We start from the raw sequence: 20,663 nt of genomic DNA on the forward strand, positions 1-20,663 counted from the left end.
CAAAAGCAAAAGGCTCCAGAAGTATGTCTTTATGATTCTAAATAGCGTACACTTTAACTACATTTAATGAAATGCAACTTGACAGGTAACATGAATCAAAAGCACATTATTTATAAATGATATCAGGGACACTGTCATGCAAATAGCTCAACATCGATTCCAATCTATAATTCACTTAGCTGACTGGTGCCGAAAAGAAAGATACTGCATTCTTCACCTCCGTTAATCAGACTGAACAATCTAAAGTGGCCTGAGCGTATTGTGCACAAATACGCCAGCCAGCAAACATCACTGCTTAACATCATTGTATCTTTCCGGCCCAGCTTCTCGATAACGTTCACTGAACACGACGACAGTCAAACCATCACAAAGAGAAATGGAAGCCATGGTGTCATCACACTTTTCATGTCCACTTCCTCATTGTTTGAAAAACTCAAACTGTGATATCACATTGCCATTTTTGGGGGGGCTGACCTGGCAAGCTGCTGTCTGGAGGCAAAGCTGACTTCGCTGTACAGTAAGCAAGCAGCAGCGGGGTGCTCAGGAGTTGTCTGCGGGCACATGCTCAAAGCCTTCGCTCTCCCTCACCAGTGCCCGCTCCAGGATGACTCGGCCCTCCTTGTAGCGCTGGCTTTCCTCCGTGGCAAATTCGTACATCCAGCCCAGCTTGCTGTTGCAGTTCTTGCAGCTGACGTCGCGCACCATGTGCCTTCCCGTCAGCATGACCCGGTCTTGAACTTCACTCTGCTGTAGGTTTACAACCTGGGGAGAGAGAGGAAAATGTTCATTTGGTTTAATCACCTCAAACAATCAGATATCATTGCTGCCTCACATCCACGAGGGAAGCTGAATGCCGGTACCTTGTTGAACAAAAAGGCCCGTCCTGTAGCTCCAGTGAAGCGAGTGGAGATCAGCTCCGCTCGGTTGGTCAGAATAGTGTCACAGTTGGCACAGGAGAACAGGCGAATGCCTCCAATGTGGTCCAAGAAGATGCGCCCCATGGTGGTCACTTCAACAACACAGCAAGGTAAGATGATGCAACACACATACGCACGAGCCTCTTTGCTAAATGGATGGACAGCGGCTGTGATTCATAGTAACACTTTAGCGATTTTTGCCCATTTTGTAGTACTAATCCAATGGGGAAATCATGCAATGGTAGTCTTCAGTGGTGAACGGCGGTTGTGACGTGAGCAAAGAAGAAAAAAAAACTCAAAATGGATATTTCAGCTAGTACGTAGGCTGAAGTCAGTCTGCTCGAGTTGTAGTCAATAGCATAAATGAATCAGCGACTTAAGTGTATTCCTTGAACACATTAACAATAAATAAATACATAAACAATACCGCGTACATGTTTATATTGTCAAACAACGGCAAAACGGGAACGAGGCAACATTTCCTTACCTTCCTTGTGTCGATGCGAGATACTTTAGGAGTACTATATCAGACTTACCGCCGCGTAAGATTGATTTTAAACGTTTTCTCACACGTGTGAAAAGGTTACGCTTTAAAAAAAAAATATATATATATATATATATATATATATATATATATATAGTTGATGTTAACAAAACAAACGTCGACGAGGAAAGGAAAACAGTCACAAGGGCGTTTGTTGACTTCCTTCTTCTCCTTCTTCTTCGTTTCTGGCAGACTGCGCACGTTATTGCATTGCTGCCCCCGACTGGTTAAATCAGGAACACAACTGTTTTGTAACTATGAAAGTGAGTCGGCACAGATCTAGAATATAGGTATATATATTTTTTCTTATTTTAATTTACCCACCACAGAGCCGAAAGAACCAACTTATCGGAAAAGTTGAATTGCCACAGGAAGGTGGACTAAATACTGAAAACATTATTTTGTTTTGTAATTTTGATGATTGCTTCTGAAAACACCACAAACAACAAGAGTACTGTTGTATCTTTTAATTTGACAAGAACTGAATTTGGCATTGAATTGTCAATGGAAATGTAACCACAAGGTATACTAATATTATTCAAATGATCAAAGTCACTGAGAGACATGATATACAATCCAATTAGTTGTTTTCTTAACTAGTTTGACCTCTCCCCTTTAGCCTTCCAAAACAAGATAGTCATGACATCAGTTGTGTAAGTGATAACACCATAAAGATGAGCACATTATCTGATAACGGTAATTTCACGCAAACAATTATGATTGCGTAATGTGTTCAAATGAGAATCTCCACATGCATTCACCTGTGAAACACGTTCTTTTTCTTACACGTTTCATGTCCGTACGTTACGCTTTTGAGAGTAACTGACACCAATTAAAATGTGCGAATTGTGAAAGTTATGGTCTAATCAAGTAATCTGGAGAGGTAGCGAATAATAAAGATAATACTTTCACTTTTGCCCCATGGCATGACGTGAGGAAGTGAACACGCAATTTTCCATATCATGATGCTCAACCATTTTGGAGGACTTTCAACTGAAATGTCATCTTCTAATTTCTGGGAGCAAAAGGTCATAAAAGCATACAAATATATAATCGCTACTGCTGCCAAAACAGTCAATAAAATGCTAAAATTCAATAAGTAAAATAAAGAATTAAATACATTAAAATAATTTAAAAAACTATGATAATAATTTTGTTTCCATGTTTTTGTGTCCATGCAACCTTTTCCCAGCAAAGCTAGCTACTTGTTAGCATATGCTACGTCTGATTCGACCGCAGTACTATTCGCGAACGTCTCGCTACATGAAGACGGAAATGAGGTAGTCCACTTTCACAAGTGATGTGTAAGACATTTATTAAGCGTTATCGTTTCACTTCTTCAATGATATCCTTTGAACAAGCCAGTCAGGCCCGCCCCCTTGGGACGTATTTATGATACTTATCATCGACTATGGTCAGGTACAACTGATAATAAGACATAAAGCACATAACCGTTTGACAGGGGAGACGATCTATAAGAATCGCTTCTGGAAAAGGAACATAAGATTTATTTATTAATTTTTTTTTTTTTTTAAATGAAGATGATTCCATTGTTGGTTGTCGCCACCTTCCTCAAGTTCTCCTGGACGACAGGTCACTTGTTGCTTGGATATATTCAGTTTGAATTTCACAAGTAAGAAATATGATAATGTGTGGTTATATAAATATTATTTCTCTTTGCTGTATTTTTTTTGTAGTAAATGGGATGCCTTGTGAGCCGATGCTCCATTCTCAGCAGCCCCCATTGAATGGTAATGAGAGCACGTTATACCATATGTTCAATACAGGCATAATCAAACATGATTTTTGTCTCATAAGTCAACAGTGTCAAGCCTGAAGATGTTGCGGTTTTCGCCTCAATTGGATTGCACATGCGCAGGTGATTATAATTATGATTTTAAAAAAAAATCTGTGTTATTTTATTGGCACACATAAAACACTAAACATATATTTTTCTATAGTACTGAGCTGTCCATTGTGGTATCAAGACTCCAAGGTGACTTTTCAACATTTTTACACTATTTGTGTTCAATAAAATGTACATTTTTTTTTATAAAAGCTTGGATTTTCCACACCATCAGAGCTGATGAGCATGTTCAATCCTGACATTAATATCCCTCAGTTTGGAAGAGACAGGTAAACCTATTTCTGGAAAACCGGTATGACAATATGGAAAAACAAACGCTGCTTTCAATTTGAACTTGAAATGTTGGGCTTGTAGCACACTGCTGGAGCAAGCGGAAGAGGCGTCGTTCTATCTACACAACAATCAGGTATGCTGTGGATCCACTCGAGATGATTTCATTTGTTGTTCCGTATTTAATGAAGTCTTATTTTTTGAGAATCCTGATGATTTCTCTTTCAGCGTTCTTGGAAGCTGGTGCTTCTTTTTGTGCAAGTGGACCAGTTCTGTGCATGTGAGCAACAGGAGGTGAAGACGACGCTAATGGATATTATTGCTGTCACTAACGATTACTTTTTTTTATGTATTATTAATGTATATTAAAATGTCAATCTACTTCCAGGAATCAACACTTACACTGTATTTAAACCTGAGTGTAAATTACATTGCGTTCCGACTTTGCTGAGTTGAATGTGAAAGAACTGCAACGTCAGCTTCAATGTCCGCGCAGTGCACAGAATTTTCAAGTCTTGAGCTGCTGATTTCTAACTTGATGGCGTCAACAGTTAAGAGTCAGCAGCTTGGCAGACGTGAAGCACGCTGTGACGAGTGCTGAGAGATAAAGAAATAAAAAGTTCAAGGCGTCCCTGCGCATGTTGTGCTTGTTCTTGCAGGTTCGGGCCGTTATCAGATCGGCGATGAGTGAGGTGGACGCCGCTTTACAGCTGCTGCAGACTCAGGTTTAGTTGACATAACTGATCCGATTGTTATCAAATATCATCTTCGCTCCATTTCTTGATTTGTCCGATTGCGCCGCAGCTGAAGCGGACTCTGGTCAGTGTCGCGTTATGGGATGGAGAGAGAGACACGTTCCAAAGCAAGTACGGGTACGTTCTTACAAAACGACTACACTGAACAAGTGTAAATTGAGCAATCCTTCAAAAGAGCACAACACGCAGTCATTGAAGTTGAAACTGCTGGCAACAAAAGCGAGTACACCCCTAAGTGAGACTGTACAAATTCTCAATTGACCTCTTCTATATTATGTGACTCTGGGGTGCAGTTATGTTAAATTGTGTGTTTATCGCTCTCAAAATGTGGACATTTTCACTTAGGGGTGTGCACACTTTTGTTGCCAGCACATTCATTGTTGTGTGTTGAGTTGTTTGAGTGGAGAGTTCATTGACAGTTATACAAGATTTACACTTTAATATTTTACATGAGATAGCTTCAGTGTTGCACCATGAAAAGATTTATATTTTTATTTTTATTTATATACTATGGGTGTCAAAATTAGTGAGTTAATTTTGAGTTAATTTAAAGTTCCTTTAACGCCACTAATTATTTAATTTTATTTATTTTATTTAATGAAAGCCGTACTGGGGGAAAATTTAGCAGTAATAAATTAAAGAATAATAATGCATATATTTGTGGAGACTGGGGTCAAGTTGGTATATTTAAAATTTTAATTTTAACAATTAATTTTAACAATTTTAAAAATGTGCAGAATTTCACAAGTTACTTCATGTTAAAGATTAGATAGCTATTAATATGAAAAGAAAAATGTACTGAGCTGTCACCAATGTCTTCCAAATGCAATTATGCCATCTAGTGGCAGAAAAATGACAACACAAATCAATATAACACTTTTGTTTACAGTACATTTTTTAAATTTTAACTTAATTTTATTAATTATTATGCAATTACTGTATCAATGACTAAAAGATGCAACCATATTTCTATTAGTTGATTTTTTTTTACCGTTATGTTAAGAGTATAAAAACTTACATTTAGAACAAATATGAAATGTGTGATTAATCATGAGCTAACTATTGAAGTCACCTATTATATACTCTTATTTACAGTCACTTTTACCTGAGGAAACACTGGAAAGTTTTACCCTGGTTGATGCAAGGACACTTGGTCGAGTTTTCTCCCAGGTCAACCCAACAACCTGCCTTTTAGATCCGATTCCCACATCACTTTTTAAGACATTTTATGGATTTTTTGAGGAACAGATTTTAACTATAGTCAATTGCTCTCTTCAGACGGGTGTCTTTCCTGCCGCCTTTAAAACGGCGGTGGTGAAGCCCCTTCTGAAGAAAAGCAATTTGGACCCCAGCAGTTTTAATAGTTATCGACCTATATCCAACTTACCCCTTTTAAGTAAGATTTGAGAAAAAATTGTTTTTATTCAATTGAATTCATTTTTAGATACAAATAATATTTTAGAGAAATATCAGTCTGGTTTTAGGATGAACCACAGTACCGAGACTGCCCTTTTAAAGATTTTAAATGATATCAGGTGTAATGAAGATATGAAAAAGCTTACAGTCTTGGTGCTACTGGATTTAAGTGCTGCCTTTGATACAGTAGATCACCACACTTTATTAAACAGACTTAGAAGCCTGGTGGGCATCTCTGGTACAGTTTTTAACTGGTTTTATTCCTATCTCACACACCGATATTTCTTTGTAAGTATGGATACATGTTCCTCTGAAACCCATTAAATTAAATGTGGGGTTCCCCAAGGCTCAATCTTAGGCCCATTACTTTTTAATCTTTATATGCTTCCCCTTGGGGAAGTCATCAGGAGACATGGCGTCAACTTCCACAGTTACGCTGATGATACACAGCTGTATATCGCCGTGTCACCTGATGACATGGGGCCTATTGATACCCTTTTAAATTGTATTTTAGATATTAAGTCATGGATGGCAGAAAATTTCCTGCAGCTCAACCAGGACAAAACAGAGGTTTTAGTCATCGGTCCTGAAGGTCAGAGAGAGAAACCTTTACCTAAACTACAAGATTTTAAACCCACGCAATGTGTAAAGAATTTGGGCGTCCTTTTTGACTCTGAGCTAACTTTTAATCCTCATATTAAAAATGTAGCCAAGATCGGTTTTTACCATCTTAAGAATATTGCCAGAGTCCGCCCGTTTCTCTCACAGGCCAACACGGAGGTGCTGATGCATGCTTTTATTTCTTGTCATTTAGATTATTGTAATTCCCTGCTCTCTGGTCTTCCCAAAAATAATATTTCAGTCCTACAGCTCCTTCAGAACTCAGCTGCACGTGTGCTGACGGGGACCGGAGGGCGGGAGCACATTACACCAGTTTTAAAATCGCTGCATTGGCTCCCCGTGCGTTTCAGGATTGATTTTAAGGTGCTTTTATTAGTTTTTAAATGTCTTAACGGTCTTGGCCCATCTTATTTATCTGACTTGCTTTTACCCTATTACCCCTCGCGGCCTCTGAGGTCTTCTGGCAGCGGCCTTTTAACTATTCCAAAGGTGAGGACCAAGACACATGGTGAAGCTGCCTTTAGCCACTATGGTCCTCACCTATGGAATGGCCTGCCGGAGAGCATCAGGTCTGCAGAGAATATTTATGTTTTTAAGAGGAGGCTTAAGACTTACTTTTTTAGTTTGGCATTTGATTGACCTTTTTTATTTTTATTTTATTTTATTTTATTTATTATTATTTTTACTTTTTTATCCCCTTTTATTTATTTAACTTTTAATCTATATTGTCTTGTAGCTTTGTTTTTATGTATTTATTTTTTCTATCGCGTTTAACCGTTTTCTTTTAGTGTTTAAATGTTTTTATTTGGTAATCCAGTGTTTTCTCATGGGGGAGCCTCCACAGTGAGAGGGATGCTTGGTCTTCATCCATCTCACTGTGGATGAACTCCTCCTGGGTGCCTTTCCTTACAGGGTACATCTGTGCCCCGCCATGTTGTGGTTTTCATGTGTTTGTTGGGTTTTGGGTGTGTCTGTGGGTACGATCATGGGGATGGGGGGGCTTTTTATTTCTTTTATTTTATTGCATTATGGATGTCCAGCACTTTGAGTTGCATTTTAAATGTATGAAAGGTGCTATATAAATAAAGTTGATTGATTGATTGATTGATTATTTGATGAATGAATGTATTTTTTCCCTGAAAGGTTTTGCCCATGTTTGGAACAAAATCAAAATGGAGAGGTCCGACTTTTAAAAGCCATGCTGACTCATGGACTTCAGGTTTGTTGTTTGTTTCCGTTCATCTACACTAAGCGCTTTACTTTTACTCATAATTAACACAATTCTTCATTTTTTGTTTTATATCATGGTTTATGTGACTGAGTCATGATATGTTTCAGGTGTCTTTGCATGAGCTCCTGATGAAGCGAATCTGGTACAATGACGACGACTTCAGCGTCATCCTGCAGGATAAACCTCTCGTCAGATACTTTGCTTCTTCTTATGTGAGTCATGTCGTCTCTTTCTGTCACAAACGAATAATCGATATTTGTTTCACGTTTTACTGGATAGTCATCCTTTATACAACTGGATGTACATGACACCAAAAAAAGTCCTCCATGCCAAATATGGTGTTCCACAGGGTTCAATCTTGGGGCCCCTGCTATTTTCATTGGATGTGGATGGCACAAATACTTTGTTACTGTACTTGAGTAGTTTTTTTCAGAACTTTGTACTTTCCAGAGTATTTATTTTTTAGGCTACTTTTCACTATTATCCGTTAGATTTTAACATGAGCATCTGTACTTTTTACTTGATACTTTTTCAAAACAAGGTCGTTACTTTTGTTCTCAACTCATTTGCTGTCAAAAATGTACAAATACGTTAATTTTTAAATATTACCAACGTCCCAAAGACGTATTGATACATTTTCATGTATTTTTATGCTATTAGCATACAGAAGGCTTTGATGCAGCGTCTGAACTGAAAAGAACAGTTGAAACAATGGTAGTTATTACCAAAAATGGCCAGCAGGTGGCAGCAGGGTATAAGAGATAAACCAGGGCCATGTTGCAACAAGCTGTTTTCCCCCACAGTTTTAAACACATTTGTGAATAATGCTGAAACTTAGCTATATTCTAATGCTAATTGCTGCAAAACGGAAAAAGAAATATACTTTTTTTTCCCACTGATGAAAGAAGACTCTCTAATCTTTCTTTTGGTAGGTTCCATGTTTTTATAGCAATAGAACACAATATGCTGTGGGCCTTGTAAAATCAGTCAAAATCCAGTAAAACAGTCGGGAGCGAAGGGAAACGGTTCAACGGTTAACAGCATGAAAACGGTTAAAATACTTGACCTCAATCATATGAAGCATTACACACGGTCCCTCACGTCACAGCTTGTGCGTTCAATTGGCTAGATTCGAAAAACTCAACAATGTGGACTCGACGCAGGTTCAAGTGAGAGCGTCAACTAGCCAATGTATACCCATTTTTGCTCCATTCGCTAATATCTTTCAAATTGACGTAGTAGGAAACCTCTGGTAAAAATACTTTTTACTTCTACTCGTCAAGTACATTTCAGAGCCTGTACTTTTTTACTTTTACGTGAATATTTGAGTGAGTACTTTTACTTCTACCAAATTAGATTTTTACACAGGTAATTGAAAAAGTAGAGAATGTCAATACTTTCCACATCTCTGGATGACAGTCAGATTTATGTGGCGCTCAGCAAAAAGGACCCAAAAGTTCTTGCTAATGCTGCGCTTCAGCATTTCCACTTTACGATATCAAACAAGTCAGCTTTGTGACAAAGGCGCAGATAACAGTTGAGTAGCATAATGTTCATTGGTGTCCCTTGCTTGCAGACCGGGAAGCCTCTCTCTGAGTCACAAGCGTCACACGAGGCTGATAAACTGATGGTGCAGTTGTGGACCAACCTGGTGAGGCCTCACATAACGCGTCGCCTCAGCAACGCTCCTTCAGTCCGGCGACACTCGCCCATCGTTGTGTCAAACGTTTCTTGCAGCTGCAGCCCGCCACTGACAGACACAACACAGACGACAACGGAAACGTTATTGCGTTGCAGTGTCCAACTGTGGTGAGTAGGCCTACGTGGTTCGCTTACACTTGACCTGGGCACAAAAGTTTGCACATCCCTGGTACAAAAAAACCCAAAAACGAATGATTTAAAAAAAAAAATATGACAGATTATGATAATCATTACATTCCTCACTTTCTCCTCCCACCCTTAAAGGACCGTCCCTTCCTGAGGACGGAGGGAAACTCTCCTACAAATCACGGCGGTGACGCCTCTCCTCTCGTCCATCCCGTAAGTTGTCTTTTTGCGTCACTTGAATCCAAATGCGAATTGTCGAGGCAGCGTTGTGCGCCTCTTATTTGGTTTTCACTCTGGATGTTCTGTGTGCATCCACTCAGAATATGGGCACGCCGATGCTCTGTGAGGATATCGGCCCTTCTGACTCGACACCCACCTCGGGTAAGTGGGTAAAATATTACTTTGTAAAGTACATATATGTTTGCAATTGTTTTTTGTATACAAAGGGGGGGAAAAAAATACTTGATTTTGCGGAACGTATTAAACACAAGTGCGTGCTATTCACGGTTATATGGTACTATTTGTACTTCATTACTTCCCATTATCTCTAATTTGTCAGGTGTTTACTGCCCTGTCAAATACATGTCACATGTGCCGCGTAGTTGATAAATCCTTCTAACGGTAACTTGTTGTTTGTGTGTTATCAGTGCACGAACTGAGGCCGGGCGATATCCGAGTGGTTGCTGCTGTGGGAGACTCTTTGACGGTGAGTGAACCTGATTGTGGCTTCAATAATTAAGTGATATGCATGGGAAATATTTGACTTTTTTTTTTTACTGCTCATTTTGATCTTTTTTTTTTTTTTAATTGGACAATTTTAAGGAATTTGACTCATTTTAAAGGTTTAAAATAAAATGATACATTTAGAACAATGGATATGCTTTTGAGAGTATGCCATGGAAAAAAAGTTCACATGTAAAATATAATGAAAAAAACATTTAATTTAACACAGTATTTTGCAGTCTAGAGTCACTTTATTATTTTATCATTTCCAACTTAAATATTCACTAAAATGTGAATTGCGAAATAAGTGAATTACACTCTCTCTTAGTTAGCGCAAAATGTTTATTTTTTCCCCATTCTAGGCAGGGAACGGAATTGCATCCAGCCCAACAAACATCCTGGATGTGCTGACCCAATATAGAGGTTTATCTTGGAGGTGACCCAAACTTTGCTGTCTTCAAATGATGATTATTATTTTTAATTCACCATTTCTGGGTTGCAAATGAACCAATTTCAATGTCTTGTCCAGTGTTGGCGGCGATGGCAACCTCACAACTGTAACAACGCTGCCCAGTGAGTGCTTTTATGATTCCTTCTTGTATTTTTTAACTTGCACTAGCTTGTACTGAAATCATCTTGTTCCGTTCTAATAGATATATTAAAGCATTTTAATGCCAACGTAACGGGTTACTCTGTCGGGAGGGGCAAACAATACACACCTCAGGCTTTTCTCAACCAGGCTGTGGCTGGAGCAAAAAGCAAGTAAGTCCTCTCGGATGCTTGTTCAGTGGCTATATACAATATTTTGAATTATTTATTTATTTTTATTCTTTTTATTTGTGTGTGTGGATGTTAAATAGGAACATACCATCTCAAGTTCAAGCCCTCGTGGAGAGGATGAAGAATGACTCTGTAAGTGCATGAGTCCGTTCCACAGTAAAACTAAATTATAAGAAAAACAGTTTAGGGGGGTGGATGAAATCCACTTGTTTCTACTAATCATTTAATGAAATCCATCTTCAATGCAGAGAATCAACTTTAAATCCGACTGGAAAGTCATCACCGTGTTTATAGGTGGAAATGACATTTGCGACCATTGCTACAACTCTGTGAGTAATCGCTTCAAAGGAGCCAAAAGAAAGCGCATGAAAGAGTTCACAGCTTCATTCTTTTCCATTTACAGCTCTACTACTCTATGGAGAATTATGTCAAAAATGTCCAAGAAAGCCTGGATTATCTACACAAACAGGTAAAAAATAAAATAAAATAAACACACTGTCACCTCTGCAATTTCTTGACATGTTTTTGACTGAGAGCATCTCCACCAGGTGCCTCGAGCTTTGGTCAACTTAATCGAACCCCTGCACATTATCCCCTTGAGAGAAATGCACCTGGACGCCTCTTTGAAATGCCCCACCTGGCTCGTCAAGTGAGTCGCACGCCACAACTGCAGTTTAAAGCCACACTGGCTTCAAAATGAGCCCAATGGTGTCTCTGGCAAAATTCAACTTGGCTACAACCTTTTGCAGTATTATGTGCCCTTGTGTTATCTTACCAAAGTCCACCTCGACCTCAATGGACAAACTGGTGCAACTAAACAGACAATATCAGGTAACGCGGAGCAGGAAGTCAAACTGCAACGTTAGCAGATGCTAATGGAATTTTCACGTCGTCCTCTTATTCACATAGCTGATGCTGAATGAACTGGTCGAGTCCAAGCGCTACGACACTCGGTCGGACTTCACGGTGGTCATCCAGCCGTTTTTCAGAGAAATCATCGTGCCCAGACTACCGGTCAGTACGACTGTGAATATTTTTGAAGAATGTTTCTGTTTGTTTTACATGACAGTTTAGAGATAAAGCAATAAATTGACTGTGATGTATTTCCACTCCTGTCCGCTAGGTGGCAGTAATTAACATGCCTATCAGAATTCAAAGTAAACATCCACAACTACCAAAAGCGAAATCCATTTTGAAATATTTTTTTTCTTTTATTAACTTTAGAAGCCTACTTTTATTTATTTACTATTAAACGTTTTTAAAGTCTCCTGTCAATGTTTTCATCTACTAGAGACCAATAAATTCACTGTGATGTATTTCCACTCCAGTCCGCTAGGTGGCAGTAATTAACATGCCTATCAGAATTCAAAGTAAACATCCACAACTACCAAAAGCGAAATCCATTTTTAAATATTTTTCTTTTATTAACTTTAGAAGCCTATTATTTATTTATTTACTATTAAATGTTTTGAAAGTCTTCTGTCAATGTGTTTAAATGTTGTCAACTTTTGTCGTAGGACGGTCGTCCCGATCGCTCTTACTTCAGTGCCGACTGTTTCCACCTGAGCCAGAAGGCCCACACTCAGATGGCTCGCTCCTTGTGGAACAACATGGTAGCAATTAAAGATTTATGACGACAACACTGTCATGTTTACATGGTTAATGTTGATCTACTTTTGATTTTCTTTCTTTTTTCCCACAGATTGAGCCATTAGGAAACAAAACATCAACTCAAGATTTTTCCGTAGACATTAAACTGAAATGTCCCTCCAAGGTAGAGCAGTTAAATCATCAGCTCTGCACTTAATTTGTTTTCGAAAATTATTGTGTTTTTTTTAAATACATAAATAAATCAACTTGTACTGTACTGTATAGCCACGACTAAATTACTGATGAGCTTGGCCAGTAACTAATGAAGTGGATTCATTTCATTCTTTCATTCTCTTTTAGGTCCTTTTAGTAGCACAGCACCAGTATGTGAAGTTCAAATAATTGTGTTTGTTTGTTGACAGACTTCCCCGTTCATCCGAACCTATCGCAACAGCAATTACACATACACTGCTCCGCCACCAACACCAGCACCTAATACAGTAAGTAGTTGATACTTTTTTATTTGGCATACTCTTCATCTAACAAGTGTATTTAGTCGGGGTGTCAGGCAATTTTTAATTGTAATTAATCGCATGACTGAATAGTTAACTCACGATTAATTGCAAATGTTATATCCGTTCTAAATGTACAATAAAATATTTTTTCCCAAGTTTTCATTCTCTTGTTAACATAAAAGGGGGAAAAACAAACTAATAGAAATATGGCTGCATCATGTAGTCATTGATCCAGTCATTTCACAATAATTCACAAAATTGAGTTAAAATTAAAACGATGTAATGTACTGTAAAAACGAGTATGATATTGATTTGTGTTGGTCATTTTTCTGCCACTAGATGGCATAATTGCATTTGTAAGATATTGGTGACAGCTCAGTGCATTTTTCATTTCACTATCTTTTAACATGAAGTAACTCGGAAATTATGCACATTTTTAAAATTGTAAAAGACAACCGCTCCACAAATATATGCATTATTATTACTGCTAAATTTTGATGTGGCCGTGTCTTCCGAGTTGCAACTGGAATTCCCCCAGTACATCCTTTCCAAGTAAGGGGCGGTCATTAACTCATGCGTTAAAAAAAAATTAGTGGTGCTGAAGAGACTTTAAATCAAAATTAATGCACTCATTTTGACACCCCTAGTATTTATTTAGTAATCTTTGCTAGACTAGTAAAATGTACAAATGAAAAAAATGATTACTTGAGGGTTCATGATGAGTGTTGCTTTGTCTCCAGAATTGGGGAAGTGACTTTTCCTGTGTGGACCTCGCTCCATCGGACTCTGTGCCAACATCAGGTGAGCTATACAGCAGAAAAATCATATCAACACACAGTCAATCTGTAATAATCAGGTAACCGCTACCAGGACAGAGTTCACAATATTCTGTTCTTACGTTTTATAGTTCACAAGCTCAGACCAGCAGACATCAAGGTGGTGGCAGCCGTGGGAGACTCCACAACGGTTGGTGTCAAGATCGTTTAAAAATGTTTCTGTGTTGACTTAATAGAAATTGTTATTGAAGCAACAAAGTTTTTTTGTGTAACATTTCGACGCAGGCTGGCACCGGCGCTAAAGCGAAAAATCTGTTGGAGCTCAGTAGAGAATATAAAGGCGTGTCTTGGAGGTAAATATACGCCGATATGGCTGATGAATAACAGTCACGCTTACAATTGACGATTAACAACAATTTTTTGTTGTTCTTCACATACAGCATCGGAGGAGACCGCACTCTGGACACGGTTACAACGCTACCAAGTATGGTGATAAGGACTAGCCTTACACTGAAAAAAATGGGAAGTGATATTTACTTGAAAAACCACAGTAAAGTTCTTTAACTCAGACATTCTAACTCTCCTTGTAAAATTTACTTCAAATAGGTTTTTTTTTTTTTCAAGTCAATATCACTTCCCATTTTTCTTCAGTGTAGTCACTAGAAGTCCAAACAATGGAATGTTCTTTAAATCCACTATTTTTCTCTACAGACATCCTAAGAAAGTTCAACTCAGCCTTGAAGGGCTTCTCCAAAGGTCAAGGTTCAAGACAGAAGGGCTTCAACATGGCTGCGGCGGGAGCCAGGACCTCGTACGTGCTAACATTGACTTCTTAACAGGCTTTAAATAGGATGCGCACGCATTCATGGTGCGTTAAGGAACTGGCGAAGAATCTGACGACAGAGCATCTTAGATGATTTTTGCTTGTCTGGTGTGTCACAGGGACATCCCAAACCAAATCCAAGTTCTCATCAAGGCCATGCGGGAACACAAAGTGAGAACGCCAACAAGTACATTCATGTGTTTGTTATTGTTATTTAGGGCTAATCATTTTGCTGTCACACAGGAAGTGAACTTTGACATGGACTGGAAACTGCTGACAATATTTGTAGGGGGAAATGACCTTTGTCATTATTGCACTGACCAAGTAAGTTTTTTTGTTTTTTTGTTTTGTTTTAAATGGCCTGTACGCTAATATAATGTTAAAGATGATCTTACGGTACGGTACGGTCGTGTAACTTCAACTTTTCTGCAGAACAATGTGTCGCCCAGTAATTACAGCCACAATCTGATACTCGCTTTGGACAAACTTTACAAGGAGGTGAGTTGCATTAATACTACAAATCTACTCATCCAATGACTTTAGAAATCCGAATCTGATTTATTGGCCAAGTATGTAAAAATACACAAGGAAATTGTCTTTACGTCAGTCAAAACAAAGCAAGGCCCAATCTGTGCTTCTTTAAAGGGGGGCACAGTATGGACCTGGAAAAAAATGAAAACGTGTCTACTTTTCTACGTTGTGCAGGTACCTAGGCTGTTGGTCAATCTAGTGGAGATAATGCAGATTGACACTTTAAAACAAGTCACGAAAAACACTCTGGGATGCTCTTTGCTTCAGAGGTTTGTTTGGAAAATGAGCACAGTTTGACTTTCTTTAACAGCCAATAAAGTGTTTTTATGTTGTTGTTTTTTTCCTTTCCAGAACTTCCTGTCCTTGCATTATCAACCCCACTGCAAACTCCCCAGAGATAGAAAAGATGAAACAAATCAATCTTGAATACCAGGTATATGAAAACTGCATTTTTTTTCTTTAAAAAAACAACAACAAAAAAACCTAAACTTCAGTTTCCCCCTTCATAGATTGAAATCCATAATCTTATTTCTGGATCTCGTTATGATGGGAAAGAAGATTTCGCTGTTGTTCTCCAGCCATTTTTACACAATTCCTTCATCCCTTATATTGGTGTAAGTAAATGAAAAATAATTTGGATGATAATGAAGATTAATCTAAATTGTATATGTAACTGTGGTGTTTGTCAAGGAAGGAGAGGCAGACACCACTCTCTTCTCCGTGGACTGTTTTCACATCAGCGAGCGAGCTCATGCTGAGATGGCCGTAGCGCTGTGGAATAACATGGTGAGTAGTCCGCTAAATAAAAACGTGTTGAAATGATTTTGTCATCAATTTCCTACAAAAAAAGTAATATTTACTCGAAAAAAAGCTTTTTTTTTTTCCACTTAGAAATTATATAAAAAAAATAATTAAAAAAAAGCTACTCAAGGCTTGAAGAACGAACCCACAACCTTCAGGTTGGGATGCAGCCACTCTACCACCTGAGCCATGCCATTCCTACTGTGTCTTGTACCTCCAAGAGTACCGTTTTTTGGTCTCACTTTGGACACACTAGTAATACAGTAATGTGTAGTGGCAAACAGGAAGCGTGGCATGGCTCAGGTTGTAGAGTGGCGATCTCCCAAGCTGAAGGTCATGAGTTTTTTTCCTCAACGCTTAACTTTTTTTTTATTTTATTTTTTAATACAGTATATTATATTTTATATATATATTTTTTACAGTTGGAGCCTGTAGGCAGCAAACAGGCTTATAACAACTTCACATATGACCGCTCCAAGATTCATTGTCCTACTGAGGTACAAGTGTAACAAGCATTGATCATTTCTGATTGACATTCAGTCAGGTTATCAATTCTGATTATCAGCAGCTGACCCCTTTTCCCTCCAACAGGCCAGTCCCTTCATCTTCACCAAAGTCAACAGTGCACCTCATCCACCTTTGACGACGACGACGCCCCCCGGCCCCGCCTCCCACACCACGACATCACCAGACGGCGCGACGAGCGCGTTCGTAACCCGGTGCGCGAGCTCCCAGCCGCTGTGGGTTCCGGTGGTCGTGGGAGTTGTTAGTTTGATGGTGGGCATCGCCTCTGCCTGGTTCGTGTGCTCGTTTGTGCTACATAAGAGACGCAAGACCGAGCTCCCAGTAGAAATGAATGCAAGTGGATTGTAATGAGAATTAAGTGGTTTTAAGTTGTCTCCATTTTTTTGTACTACTCACTAATGTTATATACAACAGTAAATATTGTAATCTTTTGTAAGTGTGTCAAAACATTCCCAGCTGTCAAAATACTAAACTATTAAAATTTCGCCTTAAAACTGAATATCCCTAATATTTTGTCAGTAGTGTAAATGAAATAACCGACATGAAAATACTCACAAAAACAGAAGTTATCAAGAATGAGAGTAATTTTTTATTCACACAAATTAAGTTGACTAAGTGATTTCTTACTCTGTATTAAATACAAAATATATGTTAGTGTCTTTTGTGTTGTCGAAGTACCACATATGAGTGACAGACGACCCTCAGTCGGACTTGAGAGCTTCTAGCACCGACCGAGGCACTCGACTGGAGTAGTACTCGTGGTTCCTCAGCGTCGCCAGAACGCCGGCCGAGTTGACGCGCTTCACGTCGGCGTCGTAGCGATACGGATTATTATGCATGTCCGTCAGTTTACCTGTTAGGCGAAATAAACACATTCAAGTCGATTAGATGCAAAATACTGAATTCAAAGTGAATTTTTCATACCGCCAAAGCATTGCAGAAGAACTTCGGGAGCGCATGTGTCCCACTTCTTGGTTCCTGGACTTGCAAAGACGTAAGCGGATGCTTTGCCTTCAATAAGTTGGATGATCTGCAGACAGATAACTCCTTTTGTTGACTTATTGGGAATTATTCATAGTAAAACAGAAATTGGACTATATAAATTTAGATAATGACCCAGAGTTGTTATGAGAACAACCTGAAAGTCAACTTTAACACATCAAAAGGACAGCTTACCTTGTTCCCTGCCCCGCCCACTCTTAAAACTTCATGAGGTTCCATCGCATTGACACAATCCGTTATGAGCTTGTTGCTATGGGAACGGGTGGTGGTCACAATGCATTTGTCGTCCGCAACTTCTTGCATCTCAACTCCAAAGGCGCCCAGCCCCGACATCGCCCACATGGTTCTTCCCAAACGTGCCCCCGGCCCAATCTGACGAGGAACAAGCTCTTTTTGAGTAAAAACGTCGCCAAAAGAGAGATGAGCAATCCGAGCGGGATCGTTTTGTTTGGTCTGGACCTGGTAGTTGTAGAAAGGCTGGTTGATGACGCCTGCGATTGCTCGGCCTGCGTGGGCGATTCCGATCAGCACCGTCACATTATCCAGGAGACCTGAACATGCGGTATATTATAATAAATAGACACTTGGTCATTTAAATCATTAATTAAAAAAAATATGCAATGTACTTAATAAATGCACAATACAATTTTTAAATGATACTTTAAACAAACAAATACTTGCATAATTAACATTAATAATAACAAATACTTAAGAATAAATAAATGATTTCATGTGAAATGTGACCATGAACTGTGTGGTTAATAAACATTGAATTACACACTTTTTAATAACTGAAAATTCCAATGTTAATTAAAATGAGTCATTAAAATTTCAACATTAACAATATTTTTTATTTAGTAAAACACTTTAAATCTCAAAATCTCACAGACAGACAACTGGATGGATTTATTTATATATATTTTAATTCCAAATAAAACCTAATACATAATTAATACTACTAAAAAACTGGAAAAATCACAAATTATAATGTTAATCAGTAACAACTTAAAATGTGAATCTAAACAATATGTGTGATTAAAAATCACACATTTCTAATTGAATTCTGTTAATTAAATGATAAGTATGTATTCCTACAAAACATATTTTATGAAATTTGCATTTAGTTTCAAGATACTGTCGCCAGTACAGTTCATTAAATCACATAATTTATTCTCAGTAAGTTAGTAGAGTATGTGTATATAACTTACTCACCTTCAGTGTACTCCTTTGTGCCATCCACTGGATCCACCCACACAACTAGCTAATATTTTCAAAAGACAGAAACAGACAAAAAAAAACACAAAAAAACTGACCTAATGTCTGCTCGTTTACCAATTTTAACATTATCATCGATAAACCGTGAGCTCCGCAAGTATTTAAACAATGGCTGAGTTACAAATGCACTTCACAGAAATCAGTAATATTCTGGAGTAAGTTGGTATATCATTGTTGAAATTACAATCAAGAAGGAAACGCAAATGTTACAGTGTAAAAGGCAACATCACAAAAACTGCATTCAAGTCAGAAAGCTTCAGTGCGTAACTGCATTTCAATCACAACAACAAATGGTGCTTCAAAATGTACGACTTCTTACCTCCTCCTCTTTCAACCCACTATATTCAGCCGGACAGACTTCCTTAAGGATCTCTTCTGCATGGCCGTTTTCAATCAGGTCCTCCTTAATCTCCTCCACTGGGAGTTCCTGCATAGATTCACATGAAAAATCCATCATTTCCTATACAGCTTGTCCTCAATGGGGTAGCAGGTGAGCTGGAGTCTATCCGAGCTGACCCTGGACTGGTCGCCAGCCAATCACAGGGCACATAGACACAAAACATGCAGGTGTTTGGAATATGGAGGAAGTAAGAGTACAAAAAGACTGCGACAAACCACTAAGACATACAAAAATAAGCACACTCACCTCCTCGGCAATGATGGTGATTTTTGGGAAGCGTCTGGACAGCGAAGCACAGATGCTTTGCTGTGCAAGTCTGTCTGCAAGCGTCTGCAGGTCGTGAGCCCCCTCCTTTAATGCAATGAGAACAAATGAGTCCCATTATAGAAACATTTATGGATTAAGCCCTCACCTTCTCCACAATGCCGAGGTCTCCACGGTGAAGCACTTTTCTCACTATGTCTCCAGCTTTCTCAGCCACAGTATAAGCTGAAGCCACCAAGCGAAGGACCACAGCAGGACTTCCTGACATTGCTGAAGTATACAATACACACGTGACCATATACCACAAAGGTATTATATCTTATGTGTATACTGTACTTAAACGAGGTTAGGTGGCCATATTGAATGTAAAGTCATATATAGCACAATTTAGCAAAGCATACACGCTATGAATTGTACATTGCATTTATAATAGACACGAAAGATGTGAAAGGACTGACAGCTGTGCACTTGAAAGGGAAGCTACAAGCTAGCACGTGACGACCGTTTGCTTCAGAAACACATGAATACAGTAGTAAAGTATGAGGGATACTTACTGGTGTCAGCATATACACAAGAATAAGCGTGCAATCATGAACAGCTGTCGTACATTAATTTGAAATGCCAGAACACAAAACACCTATGGCCCAAAGAGCAGACAGTGAGCGACAAGATAGTTCTTGTTTGAAACCACTTCACAAGCGCAATCATTGTAACTGTCGTTCAATAAAGTACTTTAAATCCCATATAACCACCACTTTATTTAATTTTGTAATATTTGGAAATACCACCACGTGTGTTCGTACAGCTCCCGTTCAATACTGAAAATAGTGATTGTAGAGCAGTCGTCAACAAATGCGGAAGTGAAAGTAGTGTAACGCTCTTGCTTATTTTTAAACAGGCGCCTTCCATCCATCCATCAATCCATTTTCTGGTGGACATTCGGTGACATATGCAATAGTTGTATCTGTCGTTCACTAAAGTACTTTAAATCACATATGACCACCACGTTTTCATTTTGTATTATTTGGAAATACGACCATGTGTGTGTTAGTACAGCTCCCGTTTAACATTGAGAATAGTGATTGTCCAGCAGTCGTCAACAAATGCGGAAATGACATTAATGTAAGGCTCTTGCTTGTTTTTTTTTAAAAGGCGCCTTGCTACGTGAAAATGCGACACTGCTCCTGGTGGACATTCGGTGAACTTGCAA

At 38.7% G+C, this 20,663-nt stretch overlaps 4 protein-coding genes across 11 annotated transcripts in view; 1 reads left to right on the forward strand and 3 right to left on the reverse strand.

The window, feature by feature from the left end:
* sytl3 (synaptotagmin-like 3) overlaps positions 1 to 16,959 on the reverse strand; it is a 36,834-nt gene extending 19,875 nt beyond the window's left edge. Inside the window, exons 1-3 of one of the 2 annotated variants that reach the window (XM_077510205.1) lie at positions 13,955 to 16,959; positions 13,762 to 13,862; positions 9,270 to 9,371 (exon numbers count right to left, since the gene is read on the reverse strand). The gene's annotated coding sequence lies outside the window, so the exon portion shown is untranslated. Of the gene's footprint in view, positions 1 to 9,269; positions 9,590 to 13,761; positions 13,863 to 13,954 lie in introns of those variants that run through there. The other variant, XM_077510206.1, reaches the window with a different exon arrangement.
* LOC144010100 (protein yippee-like 5) lies at positions 15 to 1,676 on the reverse strand. Of its 2 annotated transcripts, XM_077510218.1 has the most exons (3): positions 1,405 to 1,676; positions 861 to 1,009; positions 15 to 762 (listed from the first exon to the last, which is right to left on the reverse strand). In XM_077510218.1, the coding sequence occupies exons 2-3, from the start codon at positions 999 to 1,001 to the stop codon at positions 541 to 543; spliced, it is 363 nt and encodes a 120-aa protein (XP_077366344.1). In that variant the 5' UTR covers positions 1,002 to 1,009; positions 1,405 to 1,676; the 3' UTR covers positions 15 to 540. The 2 variants fall into 2 exon arrangements, with proteins under 2 accessions (XP_077366344.1, XP_077366345.1); XM_077510219.1 differs by lacking the exon at positions 1,405 to 1,676 and having other exon boundaries at positions 861 to 1,395.
* Positions 2,911 to 17,081, forward strand: LOC144010088 (phospholipase B1, membrane-associated-like). The gene is made up of 42 exons (XM_077510197.1): positions 2,911 to 3,054; positions 3,159 to 3,212; positions 3,280 to 3,340; positions 3,423 to 3,457; positions 3,543 to 3,597; positions 3,683 to 3,734; positions 3,827 to 3,892; positions 4,258 to 4,323; positions 4,403 to 4,470; positions 7,534 to 7,609; positions 7,729 to 7,833; positions 9,198 to 9,272; positions 9,359 to 9,430; positions 9,587 to 9,661; positions 9,769 to 9,829; positions 10,096 to 10,154; positions 10,534 to 10,607; positions 10,701 to 10,744; positions 10,825 to 10,933; positions 11,032 to 11,083; positions 11,200 to 11,280; positions 11,355 to 11,420; positions 11,500 to 11,600; positions 11,701 to 11,782; positions 11,861 to 11,965; positions 12,469 to 12,564; positions 12,654 to 12,725; positions 12,964 to 13,041; positions 13,797 to 13,857; positions 13,964 to 14,022; positions 14,118 to 14,185; positions 14,273 to 14,316; positions 14,544 to 14,643; positions 14,775 to 14,826; positions 14,899 to 14,979; positions 15,088 to 15,153; positions 15,361 to 15,455; positions 15,538 to 15,619; positions 15,696 to 15,800; positions 15,877 to 15,972; positions 16,410 to 16,484; positions 16,579 to 17,081. Exons 1-42 carry the CDS (start codon positions 2,997 to 2,999, stop codon positions 16,858 to 16,860), a joined length of 3,264 nt encoding a protein of 1,087 aa, XP_077366323.1. The 5' UTR covers positions 2,911 to 2,996; the 3' UTR covers positions 16,861 to 17,081.
* Positions 17,079 to 20,549, reverse strand: bpnt1 (bisphosphate nucleotidase 1). 6 transcript variants are annotated; one of them, XM_077510216.1, is made up of 10 exons: positions 20,491 to 20,509; positions 20,008 to 20,090; positions 19,602 to 19,723; positions 19,436 to 19,540; positions 19,109 to 19,216; positions 18,727 to 18,775; positions 17,974 to 18,065; positions 17,689 to 17,886; positions 17,437 to 17,542; positions 17,079 to 17,365 (listed from the first exon to the last, which is right to left on the reverse strand). In XM_077510216.1, the coding sequence occupies exons 3-10, from the start codon at positions 19,719 to 19,721 to the stop codon at positions 17,214 to 17,216; spliced, it is 930 nt and encodes a 309-aa protein (XP_077366342.1). In that variant the 5' UTR covers positions 19,722 to 19,723; positions 20,008 to 20,090; positions 20,491 to 20,509; the 3' UTR covers positions 17,079 to 17,213. The 6 variants fall into 6 exon arrangements, with proteins under 6 accessions (XP_077366342.1, XP_077366340.1, XP_077366341.1 ...); XM_077510214.1 differs by lacking the exon at positions 20,491 to 20,509 and adding an exon at positions 20,242 to 20,474; XM_077510215.1 differs by lacking the exon at positions 20,491 to 20,509 and adding an exon at positions 20,239 to 20,474.
* Between the last annotated feature and the right edge of the window lie 114 nt (positions 20,550 to 20,663).

This window comes from Festucalex cinctus, chromosome 21 (assembly GCF_051991245.1).
Source record: "Festucalex cinctus isolate MCC-2025b chromosome 21, RoL_Fcin_1.0, whole genome shotgun sequence".
NCBI classification, from domain to species: Eukaryota; Metazoa; Chordata; class Actinopteri; order Syngnathiformes; family Syngnathidae; genus Festucalex; species Festucalex cinctus.